Source organism: Gymnodraco acuticeps, unplaced genomic scaffold (genome assembly GCF_902827175.1).
Source record: "Gymnodraco acuticeps unplaced genomic scaffold, fGymAcu1.1, whole genome shotgun sequence".
NCBI lineage: Eukaryota > Metazoa > Chordata > Actinopteri > Perciformes > Bathydraconidae > Gymnodraco > Gymnodraco acuticeps.
This window is the reverse complement of record NW_022992265.1, coordinates 197,949-212,822: the sequence shown is the minus strand read 5'-3', so window position 1 is coordinate 212,822 and position 14,874 is coordinate 197,949. Positions and strand designations below refer to the sequence as shown.

Here is a 14,874-nt window from a genome sequence, read left to right as displayed (position 1 = left end):
GAAGCGATGAAGTGATGTTGAAGCCTTTGTTTCTCAAGGGGGTTTGGCCACGCAGAAGAACTCCGCGGACAGGAGAGAAATGATTCCACATGTCTGGTTTTCAGCTACAAAGAGCACTCTTGACAAAGAAGCACAGATAAAATAAACTGGGCGTTATGGATCGGATCTCACCTCTCTCTTTAAGCCTGGTTTCATTTATACCAGACAAACCTACAGTCATATTTTCATCCGCAACGGTAATTATTTAGCTTTATTCCCTCCCTTTCCGCCTTTTAAAAACATAGTACATACCTCCCGCTAGTTACACACTATAATTATATGATAGATGAAAAGGGAGAGGGGGAAAAGGTATACGACTTGGCAGAAACAGAGAAATTCCTGACATGAAACCTTCATCTGGCGTTTTCTTTCTGCATCAACTCTGTAAGCTTCGATGGGAGATTGTGTGCAAACAAACGCTTGGGTTTTGATGCGGCTACACTAAATACACTTAATAATCCCGGTGTAGTCTATATTTCACCTTTAGGAAAGCCACAACACACAGACCGAGGTTGTCAGAGCCAAACCTGCTACCTTTGGTCTTAAAGAGTACACCTGCTGCTTTTGCTCTGTCAAATGAGCAGGTGTCGAGTAACATACTGGTGAACTGTGGAGTAGAAGGAGGGTTAAATATTCCGTCTGTGTTTACCCACTCCCCATACTCGCACGGCCCCCAAACTCAATACAACACCTCATGGGCTACAAGTCTCAACAGCAGGAAGGGTCTCACTTTAAAGCTCATATTCTTTCTGCAAGTTAATTTCCTCCAGAGGAAGAAACCATAAAATAAGTAAGCCTCAGGTCCTGCTCACATCCACGATGATTAGAAAAATGCATTTCAATTTAAAACAATATTTTCACTTGAGCCATTTTGGATTTTGAGACATTGCAAACTACGTATTTTTTAATTTCCTAAAAAACAATTGGCAAAAACTGAAGGTGTTAGAATGCTTGAGCAACAATTTGACATTTTATAGCAATAGCCATGGGAATGACTCTTAAGCTTTAATCTTTGAGTGAACAACACAGCTCTTGTGTGCTACTATCATCTCTTCATATGCTATTTTAAAAAGGTAGCCATAATAATTGAAGTAATGAAGTCACAATCTTTCCAGATGCCAGGCGAAACTAATTGAAGCAGAATTTGATTTGAAGACGTATAAGTGAAATAAGTAAACATTTGAGTGTAGACAGAAAATAATATCTATAAAAATGCAATTTTTTGTTTTAAAGGAAGTAGGTATAAGTGGTTGAAATGGCTTGTGTATTTTTTTTACATCACTCAATATCAATAGTACATGAAATGAACACGCTCACTGGGATTGATTACACTCATAGCTACACACTACTTCACAAAGCTACCCTGATGTTATGTTTACATAGAAAAAAAAGGAGACATAATATATTGTCCTCTAAACATGTGGAGACTGCTACTGCATTGGGATGCAAGACTAACTGGTGCCAACAGTCTGTAAGAAAACCATTTTGAGTTATGAAGTCTATAACTTGATGTTGCATCCAAATAATCTTCCCAAAAATATGAGCCCTGCAAATCTCCTCCTCTGCTGCCTTTTGAGAAACCAGCATCCACCATCTTGTGTTTCAACAGCGACTGAACAATGTGTGGGACAAGAAAGACGCCGGCCACAACTCTGTGTGCCAGTAATCTGTCTTTGAGGCCCCGGCGTCTCTAATTGCCTGGACACTTGTGTCCAAGGGCCGCTCTCGTTCCACAGTGAAAAGATGAGACCTCTCGTGCTCCTTACAACAGGCTTAAGCTGATAGACCCTTTCATTCAACATGGCCGTGGGATCGGTGCTCCGTGCAAACAGATTGGGTAAAAAAAGACTAATCAAAACAGCGATTAGCCCCCAACACAGAAGCAGAGCTAAGCCACAGTGTAGCCTCAGCAGGGGGTTCAGTCTCTTAACCACCAAGAGTGTCTGATGATTAGTGTGAGGTTTTTCTGAAGAACCCATTCCTCAGAGAAAACGACATGAGCTGGAATATGAGTGGAATGCATGTGGTAGGGGTTTTGAATGAACAAAGACGTAGCGTATAGTTGATTTGAAAATGTGATGTGACAGCTGGAGAAATGTGTGGACACGCAAGCCTCAGAAGACGGGAAAACACTCAGACACACTGCTAGCATAAGATGCAAGGCTACTTCTTTACTCAAAATATGTTCAAAGAGAATCCCTCTCACTCAGATTATCAGCACCTCCCACGACACGCTTGCTGCCTGTCATGGTTAGCGTTACCCAGCCTTTCATGGAGTTTATGCTCCATTTTTCTCCCTATTAAAGCCAACAACATTGCCAATGCATCCATATGGGCTTCCATCAGTTGCTCAGTGCTTTTTTTTTTGTTTTTGTAAAGACTCCATGTGTTTCTCAGCAGTAAGGTCATGTTCTGTGTTTGTTTACTTGATACAGCTGAAGTGAAAAATCAAGCTGGACTTTGACTGGAGTCTGTTGCACTACTAAAACACACTGTTTCTTCTAGAGTAGATGTATTAGAACACAGCAACAACGTTTTTTCGAATTATATTTCATACAAATAATGGATCAAATAACAACATCTCATGTGAAGGCTAAACCACTAGTAGTGACAGACTGCAGTTCACCTAACTCTGAAGTTCCCGTCAGCTCTACAGAGTATTTTTTCTTTCTACTAGATCTCTCCTCAATGTTGTTGGAAAATCTAACTGACAAACCCCCCCTCCCCCCAACACCAAGTGGCACACAGACAGTTAGAAACTACGGAGTTTAGCATTTATTAGCTGATAAATCAGATATTTCTCACAGGAATTGGTGGCGACCAAAGTGGAGCAAAAAAAAAAATATGTGAACCTGGGATTCACGTGTTCTGGATGTGTGAATACGTAATTGTTTTCTAATACACCCCACCATATCGTGTCTTGATTACCTTTAGTTGCCCTGCGTCTGAATATCAATTTTGATTAGATTTTTTAATGAATTGATCATTTATTTAATAATGCAGGTTTTAAGCATTTTAACAATGTTTGCATCTTAACATTAAGAAACATTCATAGATGCCTCTCAGACGCACATAAGTCTACACTATTATTATTGTCACAGACTTTTAGAGCCAGTAAATATTTTGCAGCCAGCTGAAAACCAAGCCCAGCTTTCTATTGTTAATGTAATGTTACCGATAATACAACAGCATGAATCAATTCATTGGCAACAGCACCATTATTTGTTATCCAGATTGGCTTAGCCCAGCAGTGACCTTGAGTAATAGTTCACAAATGTATTCTAAAATAATCACGTGACATGGGCGTGCAAACACAGACCATGATGGATTCCAACTGGGAATATCAACATATCCATTTGTCAAAGTAGATGTAATACGCAATTATGTGGGGAGCATGTTGTTGCATTTGTGTGACATAACACAGCCGCTGTAAACTCAGCGAACCTGGCTGCACAGAGCTTGGGATATTTGGGTTAATAATAAAATATAAACACATTAAGTGCATGGTGTGTGCAATATCCTAGAGGAGTTGGGGATGGGTGTGCCTGGAAATCCAAGTGACCCTGTTTTATTACTAAAATAATGTGCCAAGTACAGGCCATAAGATCTGCTTCTTAGCTTGTACTTAATGCAACATGCCAAATTAGCAAGGAAGGCATTTGAATTAGCTAGAAAACCCTCGAGTATCGCCAAGTTGCTGAGCTCAGACAAAAAGTACTTTTGAAGATGCTCACTTATAATTCTTGGTTCTTTTAGCAACGGTTAAAACTCTTAACCATGCTACGATATGAAAAACGTTTTAAAAAGAGCTGATACGATTTTATGAAAAAGGCTGTGCTAGGAAGCTGTCAGTGACAATTTAGGCATGATATGGGATGGCTCATTATATCCTGCCGGAGATGAACAGCTCACTGGCATCTGCACAGGAGCAGAGTAAGGATAAACCAGAACTTCAGGCTCTCTGTTGCTCAGTGACCACAGTTGTATATTGAAAATACTATCAATGTATACCATCAATACTTGGTTAAAGGAAAAGCTCACAATTTGGTAAATCGATTGACCACTATAGTCTGATACTTAACACATCATAGCTTTATAACATCCATATCTATTCATAAATTATTTCTTGATTAAGGCTCTTCAGGGATCTTCAGCTTAATGCAGTGTACCATGATCTGGACAATCATTGCCTCTAAAATCGATCCGCAATATTAAAATCCCATGATATGATTACAGTGGCAGACAGTAAATAAGAAACACTGCCCGCAAAGTCTATCAGAGCACAGTGAAGCCATTTCTATATCCACTTATTCCTTTAGCCTAAGGAGGGGACCACCATTTCTTTTTTTCCTCAGTCTTTACACACACAACTACTGTCCCTTCACTTAAATCACAGCACAGCAGGTAATGTGTTTCAGTGGTTTAAAAACTGTTCTCTGACATATCCCCACATCCCTATCAAGTACCCTTTCAACACGGCCCACCGTGTTACTATAATGTTTTCATACACTTTATATTAATTAAGTCCAACTGTTTAAGTTTGGTCAGGTTTGCATTCCGATTACATTCAGAATGGCAGAGGCTTGATGCTTTTCACCATGTATCCGTTACGATATTTAAACTTGAATCTACTATTTTCAGCCAACTATTTTAACCATTCATTTTCTGTTACTATTCTTACTCTTATCCAATTCTTTCATCACACCAATTCGTAATACAAACTGGACATACACTTTACTCAAATATACAAATACGGTATTTGGATACGTCTTTTCTTTTTAGTTAGTTGAGCTTTTCCTCCTTTCCATAATTGCAGATGTACCCCCAGGGTTATTGGTTGTCATCACCAATGTAAACACTTTAAGTTGAATCAATACACAATAGAAAAACAGAAGACCTGTGACAAAATATGATAGCTTTTGCTATCCGTCTGCATGATTGTTGCAAGATAAAAATCCCTTCACCACATGCAACAGCTAAACTGGAGGCAAGGCACGAGGCTGGTGCCAGCGTGCCATGCTTCATGCTGAGACAGTGGGTCTCTTTGTACGCAGAGCTTCTTTTCAGACAGGAGCCGAAGCTGCAGGAGCACTTACACTTGAATGAAAACACTATGGTGAGGTGGGGGTTTACAGCTTGCAGATACACCACAGTGCTTCCATCCTGGGGTGGGGGTGATGGTCACAGAGAGGGGTTATCGTCCAAGGGGAAACTTGTCACCCCAGAAATGGTCATACTATGAATACATTTACATTGAATAAACACTGCCACCCACTGATGGAGCAGATATCCTGAAGGAGATAGGTATCATCGAGTGTCAAAGATAAAGATTGCATTTAGCAGTGAGTGTAGACAGTCCCTAGCATGCATCCATCATTGTATCTTCTCATTTAGCTTAAGAAATATGATCAGTGGTGCTGATGAGGGGGAAACACAGAGCTAACATTCAATCTAGGCGAGATAACAAAAGGAAGACGAGACAGCTCTGGATGGCATGATGCCCCTGGGGCGACTATGCTGTTATTATGTTGGAAGGGGCTGCTGAGCTGCGGTGTGGGGCAATTAGAGACCGGAGGATTGAGTGGGGGAGGGTCCAGGGCAGGCACAACAACCCGTCCACGAAATGTTCTCAGCTCAACAAAAACGAGGAAGGAACCTCCCGAATACGGCAGCAGTAGTATAAAAACAACATTAAAAAAAAAAGGAGACAGATAGCAGATGATGGTGTATATATGAATTGAAATACAACTACCATCTGCTTATTTCAATGGAAAGAACATTAGTAAAAATATGCTTTCCTGTCACTAGTAGCATCCACAATTCATATGAAGTTTTCAATTCATAAGCTGCCCTGGTTTGGACTTTGTGACCATTGGCTCAATTGGGGTACTGTGCGTAAGAGATGATCATCTGTTGTTCTCATCGAGTGCTTCTGCAGACACTGCGGTGAACACATTAGCCCCATGTCTATTATCTTTAACGTCACTCTGCTTCGGAAAGTCCGGACTGAAAACCACACAGAGTCCAGGAGCAGTCCAGCTGGAGAACACGGGGACAAAGGAGGAAAAGTCCATCCCAGGGTATCGTTTCAGAGGTTTGTGGACCGCGGACAGAGGTCGAAGCCTTACAGCTATTGTGTGTCGTCTTACAACGTGTAGATAACGGAAGTAAAAACAGATTTAGTTACACCAGGGAATGGGTTTTACGAGGCACACAGCGCGAGTGTTCCCTAAACTCTCACTTGGGTAACTAAAGCCTCCGAACTTCACCTCCGATTTGATCTCTATTGTCACCACTCATAATATTACAGATCTCGCCGTATAGGGGACACAATGGGCAGTAACACAAGATAGGTGGTGTGAAATGCAACAGTTGGCATTGCCAAGTATCCCGAGTCCTCACAAACATACACTGTTTCTATGCCCTCTGGCCCTGAACGGCTTCAGTGGAGCAGGTGTGTGCCCACATTCTTTACATAAGCTCTTGTCAAACATGGCGCACAGCAACGAGGCCTCACAGCTGCAGGACAATGGAGTCCCATTAAACTACAGTGCTGCAGCCAGGCATGCACACTCTGAGCCTGAAGCAAGGTAACAGTGACTGCAAGGTCAGCAAACCAAAACTTAAAAGTATGTGTAACACAAAACCCAAAGGAATTTATAAATGGTATGGTATAACAAAAGCCAAGATACGTTTACAGTTGCTTTGGCATTTTAATATGTTGTCCTTGGTTCATTTGTAGGACACAACTGATATAATGTTGAGGAAGTGATCCAAGTGTTTTAGCAGTTGAGCAGAAATACAAATTGAAAATATCCTATAAAGCTGTTCAAACAAACACACAGCCTGAAGTGCAAAATGCAGAGATTCAAATCCTGATTTAATAGATGCCTGATAAATGTCTGAGGGATTTCCTGTACTTCCCCCCCCCCATGTAATAACATGTCATTTAAACAAAAATGACTATATAGATACTTCAATTATGCCAAAAACACAGAGCTTTCTTTGCCTTAATCTAAGGGAGGTCATTAAGTATTGTTGACCTAAAGAAGTTTCCATGTACCACCACCAGATTGAAAATAGAGCCCCTGTGTCAAAGTTTAGTTTAGCAATTTGAAACTTATCAAGTTGTGTTAATGTAATTTATTTGTATAGAAAGAAAATCGTAATGTTTGACTGTATTTAGTATGAAGTACAATTTCCGGAGTTTTGAGCAGATCTTTAAAGGAAATTAAACATCATGAAACTAGGATCAGTCCTCATTCAGGGTTTCATGAATTAGTCATCTAATTAGCAAGGGTCAAATGCCTTGAAGTACAGATTCTCTTATTTTCCACTTAGTCTAAGCACCAACTTCTTATTAGGCTATTTACTAAAGCCTCAGTACTTTGATGAGGGTTAGGAATTTGAAAGAGAGGGTTAGGAATTTGAAAGAGTGCAACTACTTCCAGTTCACTGCTTTAGAGTTGCATTACACTACACTTGTTCTATTTTTTCCTTCCATTTACAGTACGTTTGCATCCATTGTGGGACTGTTGACTGTTTTACCCTCTACAAACGTCCTTAGTTAACCTTCCTTAGGGGAAGTCCCAGTCAATTTGAGTCTCATGCATTCTGCTAATTTTTAGGATTCTCTTTTATTTGTCTTAGAATTAAGATTAGACATTCTGTTAAGCAGCAGTCAGACACATGGTGATCCTAAAGATCTCAGTTTGTTATCCTGATGATACCATCCACAAAGTTTGTTCCCATGAGCCGCAGCACAGATCTGCTGAAGAGTGAAACTGGTAACATATACATCCTCTCAGAATCCTACAATTAACTTTAAAGCTCTCAATTACATCACAGAAGCCTCAAAAATGTCAGTCACTTGACGTTATTATCCTGCACTGCGCCTTAGAACACAACAAAGAGTAAAACATCTAACGATTCAAGCCCACAAAAACCAAATGCAACACTGACAGATCAAGAAGAGGGAATTGCCACCTGCGGATAGAACAGTTAGGGGCCCCTTTTCAAGTCATTTCTACTGTCACAGCCCAAAGAGCTATTATGGGCTGTAATGTGGTTCTCAGCAGATCAATGGCATATTCATGAAAGGTGTTTTTAGCCCCTCTCTGAAGCCCCTTCCACCCGGAGCCCCTTGCTATGAGCCGAGCAAGCGTGCGTCCTATCTCTAGGGGCAGACTACAGCGCAGCTTCTGACCAGGAGGACTTGAACAAGAGGCCTTTCTCTCACCACGATGTTCTCCTCCCCCCCTCAGACTCCTTCAGACGAAGCTCTGGCAGCATCTCAGCTTGTTCTCTCTACCTCTGTCAAGTTAGTTTTTTTTTTAACATCAAGTTGGCCAAGGCTTTAATTGATTTACATGGAACTCTGCTCTCACTCCTGCTGCACAAGTCCATGTAAGGCAGTGCCAGCAGCCAGACAGCTGGCCGATCGTGGACAACAAGCAGACGACCACTCACTGGGATCGTGCTATTCGGGGATTCCCCAAGACAAACACTAGTAGGTATCCTCAAAGCAGTCCAAAAACAATGTTATGACCTCTGGATCAGCCTCGGTTTAAGAGTGACGCCACCTTCAGAATGAAGAAAATCTGATAAGAAAGACCATGGACATTTTCCACTATTAAGAAGTCTTCAACAGACCCATGTGTGACCTTTATGGAATCAAAATATGTCAGTTAGACAGGCGCATGAAGAAATAACATAATTAAAACCCATTGGCACCAAGATGTAAATGTCTATTTGTTTTGATAACAAAACCACCAGAGAACTACATGACAGCTTTTTCCTTTTTGCAAGATCCCATTAAATAAAGATTGTCCTCAACTTTAGGTTTAAGACTTCCCTTTCACTCTGTATTTAAAATCAGGAATATTATCAGTTCAGGTGTAATAACAAACATATTCTGAAACAGGAAGGCCCTGATAACCCCTGAGTAAAAAAAAAAAGGGAACAGCCTCTGGTGCATGCTATATAGCCCTGTCAGTACAGTGCAGAGAGAGGGGAGGAGGTACAGCCAGATATTCTCAGGTGGGCGGTGAGGCTCTAAAACACTCGTCAGAGAGAAATTGCATCCTTTAGGGGATGAGTTTGGCTTGCACCAAGTCAAATAGAGAGGAGAGGTGAGAGGGGCACTTAATCTCTGCTGACCAACAACATCAACACGGCCCTGCACTGGGTCAACATCACCAAACCGCACACAGTACATCCTCTTCAGTCACTGTAACATTCTCAATCAAACATGTCCAACTCGCTTTAGAACCAGAAGAAATTACTTTATGATCCAATTATCCAACAGATAATTTCACACCTGCTTTTTTTAAAGGTCTCACACATTTAATAAAAACCCAAAATTGAAAATGTGTGGTTTTGTCCTGAATTGAACACGTTGTGTTTCAAAAAGATGCATACTTTGAATCCAGACAGAATAAGCAATTATTTGGAGCTACAACTTAATTATTTTTATTATAATTATTTGATTGTTTTGTTTAACATATGTAGAAAATATATTTATTATCACTAATAGGAAAATAGTGAACAATAAATTGCCATATCGCAGACAACATATTTGGCATGTTTCCCATTAGAATAATACATAATTAAACTTACTAATACATATAGTTAACCAAGAAGATTAATAGAAAAAAGACTGAATTATGCATAATATTGTCTGCTAAAGATATTGTGTTACTGTACTTAAGCTGCCAACTGAAACATGCATTTCCATTGCTGGGTTATATCGGTAAGAGAGAATAGGCCGAAAGGTTGGATGAAGCCCAAACTGAATAAAAACTGCAGGCCTCAGCAACACACTGATACACAATCGGGTTGATTTACTCATAAGGCCGAGACGACGGGTAGACCACAGAGAAAAGAGCATGCACAATGGTTATGTGGAGGCTACACATATTCTCCACAAGCAGTAAGGGGCGATGGATTTGCTCCGCCCCAGACAACAACAAGACAACCCCCCCTCCCCTGTTATCTCTGATTCTCATTCACGCCTGGACTTCAGTACGAGGTGTAACGTAAATCATCATTGGCAATCTAAAAGAATTTACAAGACAATGATGCAGAGCTGGTCATGCCTCACCTACACAAAGAGCAGTTGGGGTGGAAATATTTAAACGTGGCAAGAATACAAATATGTGTATCTGTTCTGCAAAACACACACACTGTTAAAGACACAATGTGGGCTACTAAACATTATAGGCCACTATGTTTTCCTTAACGTATTTTGTATAAGATGACCAGGGTTAAAAACATTATTTAATATACTGTATAATATAATATGCTATCTTGTTTGTTTTTTTTAAAGTGTTCCAAATCCTCTGTACCCTTTTTTTTATCATTTCAAATGAATAGCAACATTTTTACCTTTACTAGTAAAATCAATCCTTTTTTTAAATGAAAAATGGTAATACATCCACTAAATGTTTATGGGTTATTTTGTGGTGCAGTTCAGGCTACGAGCCAAACAAACTGTCAATATTTGTCTTATATGTTAAAACTATAGATAGTAGATAACAAATTCAAATTATAAAAAAGAGACACTTATGCAATTTGATAATATAGTAGCATCCTAAACGGAGAAATCAATTTTCTTTGTCTATTTCCACTATTTTTGTAATACATTTTCAAAATAAGTATTACAGAAAAATGCATCCATGCTGACTCACAATTTTTACAAAAAATATACATATAGGTAGTTCATAATAAGTAGTTGACAGTGAACAGCAAATCAGCAAAAATGTTTAGATTAGATGATGGCAAAAATAAAAAAGGCATTTACTGGGCAGGCTGCACAAGCAGCAACATGGATAATATGATGGATGCAAAAATAACAGTGCTCTGAGATCTTTAGTTTAAATATTATGTGCCAATACCCTTTCCTCTAACAGAAATGTTAGTCAGTGAAAAGACAAAGTGAAATTAAGTCTTTCTTTCTGTTTCCGCTCCTCATAACAACTTAGGAATGTCTGGTCTGTCACAATTAAATTATCTTGGTAAATTAAGTCAGGATACATGGAGAAAATGATTCATTTGCTAGCTGCAAGTCCTCTCAAAGGTGTAAAACAATATTTATAAAATATATTTTGTCATAAAAGTAATATTTATTTCCCCATTGTACTAATTTAATTGTTTTAAACATGGCTTTACTTTCTTTTTTTTTTATATTCAGTACAATGTGTTTGTTTTCAATAAGTATATTCATTTGCTCAAAATATTGTAATATATTTTAGGATGGCAGTGGTCCAGTAGCTTAAAGTCAATTGTAAGGGGATCTGATTTGAATAATAAAATGGTTGTGAAACAAATGAAAATCACCTAAAATTAGATCACACACACCTGTCAAAGACAAAAGAAGCAGACATGGCCTACAGGGTGTTTTCCACTTATTTCTAGCCCACTAAAACACTATAACCTCTTGAGAGAGTAAGCACTGATTTGCAGTGTTCCTCCTCATCACCAAAGCCCATCTTACCTTTTTGTGTCTGTCTTTGAAAGGTAAGGCGGGCCATGGCATCTCCTGCAAAAAGTCTTGCCAGTGTTTCTGGTCCTGATCAGAGGAGATGAAGACGATTTCCAATTTGTCCTTGTGTTCACACGCCTTTTTGAACCTAGTATAAAACTCGCACAGGCTGCCGTTGAACTGCTTGCACGGTGCGTTCAGGCTGCATCCGAAGAAGAGCCCGACCAGAGACAGCTTGGCGCCCAGAGACTGCACGTCCACTTCGGCTTTTTCGCTGTTGACGAGCCGCTCTCCGAATAGACTCACCAGGAACTCCGACATCGCGGCGTACGGTCCTCGAACACACAACGTTACCCTCGGCCGAAGCTAATGTACATGTACCCGCTATGTTCAGGAGACACCCGGCACTTCCTCCACCCCCGACGTGAGGTTGTAGGTGAGCTCCAGCTCCTGAGAGGCGTTGCGGTGTGTGCTTCACTGCGGCTCGTTCTCCGGAGTGAGCGCTGTGCAGGAATGCGCTCCGCTTAAATCGCCCTGACTGCAACAGCGGTTGCGATCTGTTTCCTCCCATAGCATAGGCTACACTTTCATTACAACCTCAGTTAATTGTAGCTTCACATAAAATACTGTGATCACTTTTGTATAGGATGTAGATTTGGTACGAGCAGAAAATGCATCTTATTATTTTAATGAATGAGTTTGCATGTTTTATATAACCTAAAACTTTTCGGATTTTCTGATTAAAAGCAGCCGGAATGTAGGTTCCAACTCAAACTTACATTATATGTAATTAAATGTATGCAATTTGTTGGTTTATCAAGCTTCATTAGACAACATTACATTAGATTGAGTACATTTCAAAAATATAAGGCTGGGGCACTCCCTATTTCTAGGGATATGCTGCCATCTAGTTTTCTTAAGAAGATACTTACCTGCAACAAATGTTAAGGTAGAGCAAAGATGTGACACAACTTCACATATTTCTCAGGTGTATGCGAGGAGAAAGATGATTGCCAAACAATAGTTAAAAGCAAATGTTTAAACTCTGTCAAAATATCCTGCCTCAAATGAACACCCAATTGTGAGATTAGCAAATGAAGGTGTGGGCTTCATCATACATGTAACAGCTAACACATAATACAAAAACAGTTAATGATCAAATTAAGTATATAAGGCTCTAATAGTTTTAGAGTGTGTGCAGTAGTTTAGTGTTTAATATGTTATGCTTGCCTATGTTTTCAAGACATCATGGTTTTGCAAATGTGCTTGCATAAATTGTTTGTAGCCTTTATTTAACCAGGTAAAAATCCCATTGAGATCAACGATCTCTTTTTCAAGGGAGACCTGCAAATATGGTATTTTAATAAGACAATAGGATTTAGACAGACACATAGTGTGTCCAGGTAGGATTGTATGTAGGACACAAAGACAGTAAGGCTGGGTTTCAATGTTGCAAATGTGCCAGCATCTTATGGTGGTTTGCCCTTAAGACAATAAGATTTGTAAGCAGAAAGATATATAAAGGAATCGATAGATGGCTGGTTAAATAAAATAAAGAATGCAAACATACTGTATAACACATTAGAAAATAACAATTTCTCTGTTATGAATGTTAAACTTCAAGTCATACTTTATTTGATACCTAATGCAAGGCCACACAAAATAATCACATATAAATGGTCACAGTACAGACAAAATATTTGTAATGATCAATAGTGCGATACACATCATTTGCATTAATGTATCAAGCTACATTTTTCAATCAGGATTGAGTGATTGCACATAAAGCAGCATGAGAACCATAAGTATGAGTAACATGCATTACACATGTTTGTCTATGCAGATGTTACAGTACAATTAATTGAGGAGATGAGCGTTAGGATGCTCATCATTTATTGGTTGGTTGTGAACTTACACAATTGCTGATTAGCGTCACATGACAGAAGGAGCTATACTTTGTGATGGTGCTGGAATTCAATGGTGGTAAAGTGAACTGTTCAACGTTGAACAAATGATGCCTGACAGGCAATGGATCCCTCAGTCCTCAGTGAACATCATCCTCACCAGGTCGGACTTGAAGCATTCATCTTCCACCAACTTCTGAGGCTGAAACAGGATGACAGGGCTTTTAACATTTCTGTATACCAGGAAGGTATAGTCCATTAAAACTACAGTAACAGTAATAGATTACGCTTTTTAATATGCAACATTTTATAAGAAATTGATTGTTACCTGATCTATATCATCTAAATTAAATGTTTTTTTCTGTAAAACTAATTATACTTACTGTGCCATATCGCAGCAGAGTCGGAACTCCACTCAACTTTAGTGTCTTCTTGAATTGATTATTTGAATCCTTCCAACTGAAACATGAAAACAAATGATTAGCTGATACAATTCACCAGAGCCGCAAAAAAATACATTTTAGAGAGCAACCCATAACATCAGTTTTGAACAGAGATGGGAAATAACTAAGTACATTTACTCAAGTACTGTATACCATTTTCAGAAACTTGTACTTTACTGAGTATTTCCGTTTTATGCTACTTTGTACTTCTACCCTACCACAATTCAGAGGTAAATAGCTTTTACGCCACTATATTTATTGTGTACCTTTAGTTACTTAATAAAAGAATACAATACTGACAAAGCCCTTTCTCCAACTTGACAGTAGATGAAGACAGAGCCTTCAGGAAGATGGGTCATCTCTCGTCTGACAACTGGCTCCGCTGAAATACAAGATCGTAAACTGTTAACAATTGACTGAATGGATATGTACCAAAGTGCAAGATAAATAAGAGCAAAATAGATTAACAACCATTCCAGTAGAATATGTGTTACAAACGAGTAGGTAACCATACAATGATGGGTTATTTATAGTTATTTTACAGGTAGACGATATATAAAGTTACCTGTCACACAGTCTGGACACCAGCTCTTGCCTTGGGCGTCTTTATTACCAGAGAAATAAGCAAAAATATCCTTTCCTTTTCTCTCAGATATAGCTTGAGAGAATTCATCATAGCCGCGCACAGTCACCTCTTCGTAGTGGGCCATCGTTTCGACTGACTTAGTGGGAAAATGCACTAAAATATAAGGCTATCAAGACCTAAGAAGTGTTATTTCAGAAATGATGCTCCTCTTCACACTGGACCTCGTAGAAATACTCAAAATGTGACAGTACCACTTCCGGTTGTGCAAAGGTTCTTAAAGGGACCGTGTAGCCAAAACGGTTACGAAGCTCATCACATTTCCTTTACCGGTTCAATCATTTTATAACCAAATGGCACAGTATTTCACAGTATATTACACATACAGAATATGTCACAGAAGGGAAAATAAGCAGGTATTTT

The 14,874-nt window shown here is 39.3% G+C and overlaps 2 protein-coding genes across 2 annotated transcripts in view; both read right to left on the bottom strand.

The window, feature by feature from the left end:
- The window catches only part of nxn (nucleoredoxin), a 52,549-nt gene extending 40,515 nt beyond the window's left edge, over positions 1–12,034 (bottom strand). Inside the window, exon 1 of the mRNA XM_034207052.1 lies at positions 11,534–12,034. Within this exon, the coding sequence (XP_034062943.1) occupies positions 11,534–11,842 (309 nt within the window). The 5' untranslated portion in view covers positions 11,843–12,034. The remainder of the gene's footprint in view (positions 1–11,533) is intronic.
- A 1,093-nt stretch (positions 12,035–13,127) lies between these two features.
- txndc17 (thioredoxin domain containing 17) lies at positions 13,128–14,691 on the bottom strand. Its single transcript, XM_034207074.1, has 4 exons — positions 14,434–14,691; positions 14,169–14,250; positions 13,809–13,884; positions 13,128–13,627 (listed from the first exon to the last, which is right to left on the bottom strand). Exons 1-4 carry the CDS (start codon positions 14,576–14,578, stop codon positions 13,559–13,561), a joined length of 372 nt encoding a protein of 123 aa, XP_034062965.1. The 5' UTR covers positions 14,579–14,691; the 3' UTR covers positions 13,128–13,558.
- Between the last annotated feature and the right edge of the window lie 183 nt (positions 14,692–14,874).